General features: G+C 47.6%; 1 protein-coding gene across 1 annotated transcript; it reads left to right on the top strand.

Moving 5' to 3' along the window:
* Positions 1-3,801: 3,801 nt before the first annotated feature.
* LOC147909415 (uncharacterized) lies at positions 3,802-6,111 on the top strand. The gene is made up of 6 exons (XM_087407245.1): positions 3,802-4,553; positions 4,659-4,794; positions 4,868-5,007; positions 5,102-5,411; positions 5,519-5,965; positions 6,019-6,111. The coding sequence occupies exons 1-6, from the start codon at positions 3,802-3,804 to the stop codon at positions 6,109-6,111; spliced, it is 1,878 nt and encodes a 625-aa protein (XP_087263371.1).
* The last annotated feature ends 297 nt before the right edge of the window (positions 6,112-6,408 follow it).

The following is a 6,408-nucleotide window of genomic DNA, read 5'->3' as shown; positions in this document are numbered from 1 at the left end:
GTCAAGCCGTGGAAGAATAAGTGTCGAAACCGCATCAAAAGATTTCGACACACCGACAAGACACTTTAGACCGGAGATGGGGAGTACCTTTGATCATTGCACAGGTCGATGCAGTAAAAACCTTTTTTTTTGGGATGGTTGGCGACTTTCAGGTAATCATTCTTTTAAACATTCCAACATTCACTTGCCAATACCTAAAGGAAGAGAAAAAAAAGGAAAAAATAATATATATTTAATATTAAAATATATATATATATATAAATGTATGTGTGTATGTGTGTGTGTATGTGTGTGTGTGTGTGTGCGTGTGTAATACGCGCATATGTATACCAGGATATTGATATTACTTGTAAAATGAAAGGACGAAAGAACTGAAGAGGTGAATTTAAACGTCCTATTCTTTCCTGCTTCTCTAATAAAAACCAAAGGATGCACATGTAAGAAATAACACTTAAATGGTCGGTCCGACATTACCATGTAGTCAAACCCATCAAGTTGTCGAAAGAAAAGAATCGATATTTTTTTTTCTCTCTCTCTCTTCTCCTTGCGTTCTCACACCCCAACATTTGTCTAAGGCTGAAGTGTTACGTCAGATGCCACGATTTTTTTCTTCGGTTTCACGTCGCGACTATGGTTGGTGCCTGCAAGACTTGAGCGGAGCCTTCTGACGGTTTGACAGAACTGAAAAGAGGGATCGGAAAAAAAGCTTCGCGAAAACTTGTAAACGCCAATCAACCCGGAATGAATAACAACCTTAATGCAAGCCCAAAAGGAGATAAGATTGCAAAAGACATCATAAATGCACCGAAGTCACGTAATAGTAAAAATCTAAGCTTTGTCATCCCAGACTGTCTAATAATTTCATCTTAGGAAAACAGGCGCCACGTCGCGCTTAAAAAATCATAAAATTCTTAATTTCCTACGGTAGCGTTATATAAGATCAGACTCGCGATTGACAATGATTGCCCTGCATGCAAAACTAATTGTGCACAGTAACTATCTGTTTACTTAGCCATATTTTCGTCGAGGATAACAGAATTCGTCATCCGTTTGGAGTAATCTTGCCTTTTTAAAGAAAAACGTAAATCACTTCTTTTCTTCTCGAAACTTCGCTAACAATGCACTCTAGATTAACAACAATAGGACGCTATAAAAATCATAAATCTCGCGTGACATTGCAATTAATTATTGCATCCTAGACAAAGGGCACAGCGTCCTTTTTTCGGAGTATAAATAAAAGTCGATACGCGTGGTGAATTGCGTGATGAACGAAAGTTGTTTCTGTTGCCGAAGTGATTTCGGAACATTCCTTTTCGGAACGTTGTATGAACGCGTAGATGAGAGGCTTGTGATCGGTCACAATCTTGAAATTTCGCCCTTCGAGGAAATAACAAAAGTATTTGATTGCCTCGGCGATCGCCGTAAGCTCCCGATCATACGCGCTGTAATTCTGTTGCGCCGAATTTAATTTGCGCGAAAAGAATGCGAGCGGTTTCCACGAGTCGTTCAGACGTTGTTCGAGGGCGGCCCCGATGACAAAATCTGACGCGTCACAAACGAGACACGTCTCGGCTGCGTCGGAGGGATGAGAGAGTATAGTCGCGTTGACCAGACTCTCCTTGCACTTATTAAACGCTTCCTCAGCCACCGGCGTCCATATAATTGGCCGTTTGTTGATTTTGCGTGAGTCGCGAAGATACTCATTTAATGGTGTTTGAACGATAGCTGCATTATACAGTAGTTTATGATAAAAGTTGACAAGCCCAAGAAAACGACGCAATTCAACTATAGTGTTAGGCCTTGGAAACTCGCTAATAGCCTGAACCTTATTGAGTGTTGGTTTACAACCTTCACTGTTAATCATAAAGCCGAGGAATTCTAATTCTTGCTCGCTGAACTCGCATTTATTTACATTGAGTCGTAAATAAAACTTTTTTAATCGCTGTAACACTATGCGTAAGTGAGCTTCGTGCTCTTCAAGAGACGTCGACGCTATGAGTATGTCGTCGATGAATGCAAATTCCAGGTCGCCTAGAGCGATGATTTGACGCTGAAATGTTTGACTCGCGTTTCTAAGACCGTATGTCATGAATTTATATTCGAACAGCCCGAAGGGCGTAACGACAGTCGTTTTCGGAATATCTTCCGGCGCCACTGGAATTTGGTTGTATGCCTGATACAGATCTAACTTAGAGAAAATGACTTTCCGACGCAGATTGGAGGAGCAATCGTGCAAATGTGGTATGGGAAATTTATCCGGCACGGTAATTGCGTTAAGACAACGGTAATCGCCGCAGATCCTCCATAATCCGTCTTTTTTCTGTACCATGTGAATGGGACTTGCCCATGGACTACTGGACGGACGGCATATACCGGCTTTGACTATCCGTTGAAATTCACCCTTTGCTGCTTTTAATTTTACCGGACTTAACCGCCTGGAGCGCTCGGCTACCGGCGGGCCCGTGGTAATGATATGATAACGAACATCGCTACTGCAATTCGGAGTTGCCTGTTCTAAACCGGTGACCTCCGGAAATTCAGATAAGACTCGCGAATTTCGTACTGGGTTTGACCGTGCTAATGGCAACCGATTTGACAATGCCCGACACGTACACATTATTTTGTGAATCGATGAGTCTATGACTTTTAAGGTCCGGAAGGAGACCGTAATGTGCAATCAAGTCGGCCCCAATAATCGGGTACGGAACTGATGCTACGCAGAAATTCTATGTGATCGGGCGTATCCCTAAATGTAGCGTTCGGAACGACTGCCCATACGTGTCTATACGCATATTATTTGCCGCGTAAAGTTTGAAATTGGTCGGAGTTTTGTTCTTCGCGTATGTGCTGGGAAGCAGCGAAATTTCCACCCCCGTATCCACAAGGAATAGCTCTCCGGTGACTTGATCGCGGATGTGGAGACGGACAGAAGAATCGATGCCTGCCATACCTGTCTCCTCGGTAGCAGACGATTCTATTCCCCCGCCTTTCCATCCGTTAAAGCCTTGGGCTTTGACCAAGGGCACGGGAATTTTTCAGTTCCCTTACAGACTCGCGCTTGTTCCCCGAAAGAACGATGCGGCCAGCAGATATGAGAGCTTCTGATTTTGGAACGTTTACGATTTTTATTTGCCTTGTCTCTCGACTGAGATCTGCTGCATCGCTTGACCTCAGCCGCGAGGGTGGCAATATCAGCGGCCAGATGGTCGATCTTAGCTTCTAAGTCGGACGGCTTAAACTCTGACGACGATGCGGCGGCACACTGTGCAGAATCACCCACGGTCTCAACTATTTTATCCACCATTTTGGCTAACTTGTCCAGATCCGTGCTTTCAGTCGAATGCTTCTAATGTGCGGTGATAAGTGTTTAAAGAACACAGTTTTTATTACGGCGTCGTCACATCGTTTGTCAGAATTTAAGTTATGAAGTCGACTGAGGATCTGCGACGGTTTCCCTGACTTGGCCTTTTATTAGCTGTCGCAGTTGATTTTCTGCTGACACTGAAAAATTTTCAATAATACGCTGTTTTAATTTGGTGTATGGTTTGTTCATATCGGGCTTCGCGATGAGATCTCTGCAGCACGCGATGGCTTCTGCGTCCAGAGACATAATCACGTGATGCACCTTAGTCTTTTGCTCTGTAATTCGAGCGGCCTCGAACGTGGCCTCGACTTGAATGACTAGATTGGCCCAAATTAATGTGAATAGGTCGAGACCCTCTCAGAACCTGGTCTCCAGGATGAGTGAGGAATTGGGTCTGGGCCTTGTCGCGATCTCTGAACCCAATCGGGTCCCAGACAATGATCGGTGGCTGGCCTCTATTGACAATCCTCCCTCTGCTGCCTTTACATGGCAATGGAGCCAGTCGAGGGTGCCATGCTCCTCAGTGGAGAGGTGCAAGGTTTGTGGCGGTGGACTGGGGAGAGACGATCGTTGTCTCTTGTTACTTCTGCCCTAGTCTCAGTGATTGTGAATTTTTACGAGATCTCCGAGAGCTTGAGGATAAGCTGTTGGACGTTGCTGGCTGCCCGGTCATGATTGTGGGTGACTTCAATGCCCGCACTCCTGCTTGGGACCTTGGTAGACTCAATAGAAGAGGACTTCTGTCTGACTGGCTGAGAATGATGGATTTCCAGCTGGTAAACGTCGGAGCCGACGTGCGTGCAATTTCCGCAAGGAATTTCGTGCTTGGACCTCACGTTAGCATCACCTGCTGCTTCGAGGAGAATCATCTCTTGGCGCGTGGAATCCGAATTGGATCCCTCTCGGATCACAAATATGTGATTACGGAGGTGGGGGCCTCCCTGAATGGACCCACGATTGGGAGAGCGACCCTTAAGGCCTTTCCTAAGTGGGCCGTTGCTAGGGCTGACCTGGACTTAATGGAGGCGGCGGCCACCTTCACGGCATGGAGTGGCAACTCTGGGGATACTGTTTCGAAAGCCGAATACGTGGACAGAACGCGACATCTCAGATGTGGCCATGCCAAGGAGAGGCCTATCAAGGAGACCCTTTACGTACTGGTGGAATCAGGAGATTGCGGAACTCCGCCGTAATTGCAACGTGCGTAGAAGACGCTTAACACGTGCGCGCGCGCGAAGAGGGGCTCTACCTACCGAAATACAGGGACTTTGGAGTTGCGAGAGGCAAGGCGTAGCCTTAGGAAGACGATCAGTAGATCTAAGGCCAAGTTATGGGGTGAGCTAGTTGAGGACTTGGATAGAGACTCTTGGAGAACACCATATCGGACGGTCCTCAAAAAGCTACATTCGGGCGGCGCTTCGATCGTGGAAGTGAGAGTCCGTTCCCCCTGAGACCGTTGGGAGCATCGTTGCGACATTATTTCCTGTGGACCTTTCTTCACAGAATATCGCGGTGCCATTTGACTGGCAGGAGGATTTTGTGGTTATCTCGGCCGAGATCTTGGAGGCCGGAGCAAAGATCAAATCTGGCAAAGCTCCAAGCCCAGATGGAGTTACGGGCTTATTTATTAAAAGCACAATGAGGTATCTCGCCCCGACGTGGGCCGGGTGCTTCACAGAATGTCTCAGGGGGGGCATTTCTTCGACAATGGAAGACAGCCAGGCTGGTCTTAATTAGGAAGCCTGGCAAATCGGATCTTTCCCCGTCCTCGTACAGGCCCATATGTCTGCTAAGCGAGGGGAAATTATTCGAAAGAATTATTGTCCAAAAGTTACATGCCTTTCTGGACGAGTCCGGGGGGATAGCGAGCGGGCAATATGGTTTCCGGAGGCATCGCTCTACGATCGATGCAATTTGGAATCTTAGGGAGCGTGTCGGCGATGGTTTACGGGATGGAGAGGTCGTTGTGGCTGTGTCACTTGACATTGCGAATGCGTTTAATTCCCTCCCGTGGCCTGTTATTAGGGGTGCATTAAAAGATAAGCAGGTATACCTTCGGTGCATACTCAACAGTTATTTGTCGGATCGTGGTCTGTCCTACATTGATCGGTGGGATCGATTAACACACAGATCGATGTCGTGCGGAGTTCGCAGGGTTCGATCTTGGGGCCGGCCCTGTGGAATTTAGGATATGATTCGATCTTAAGACTTTGCTTGCCGATAGGATGCGCGATCCTTTGTTATGCGGACGATACGCTCATAGTTGCCAGTGCCGAGTCCTTTGAGGAGGCACGCGTGAGAGCAGAGTTGGAGGCCACATTTCTGATACGCTCGATTCAGCGGCTGGGACTTAAGGTCTCTATCTTGAAGACGGAGGCAGTTGCTTTTACCGCCGACAGGATTCCGGAGGGCGCCGTTATTCGGATCAGAGGGGAGGTGGTCTCGATTGGGTCTACCGTGAAGTACCTGGGACTGATCCTGGATTCGCGGGACTTTCCGAGATCACTTTCGCCTGCTCATGCCCAAAGCCTGGGGCATAGCAATGTCTCTGGTTCGCATTACCGTCAATATTGGCGGCCCTGGAGAGCGGCGAAGACGGATGTACGGACATAGTTATGTCTGTTATTTTGTATGGCGCTCCGATTTTGGCTCAGACAGTTGCGGGTGACCGAGTGATCACGAAAGATGTGCGGAAGCTGCAGCGGCAGCTTGCACTTAGAGTGATCAGGATATCCTTTCTGGGATAGTTCCCTTTGACCTGACTGCGGAACGACTCAGGAGATCATACCTCCGCAGACGCGATATCATTGCTTGGGATGGTGCGGTTGCCCCCCCGAGCGTAATGTTGCTCGAGGTCGAGCGTCGACGCTCAATAGCGAAACACAGTCACTTGATTGAGCTACCTCTGAGCGGTCCAGGCGCGATGATGAGGGGTGCATTCATCGATGACTTGGAGTGGATTGAGAGGGCGCATGGTGCCCTCACTTATCGCATTACGCAGCTGCTGGGGTGTTCGAGTCCTATCTATACAGGATAGGACATCG

The sequence above is a fragment of the Acromyrmex echinatior genome, chromosome 6 (assembly GCF_024713525.1).
Source record: "Acromyrmex echinatior isolate Ae372 chromosome 6, ASM2471352v2, whole genome shotgun sequence".
NCBI lineage: Eukaryota > Metazoa > Arthropoda > Insecta > Hymenoptera > Formicidae > Acromyrmex > Acromyrmex echinatior.
This window is presented reverse-complemented; position numbering and strand designations above follow the sequence as displayed.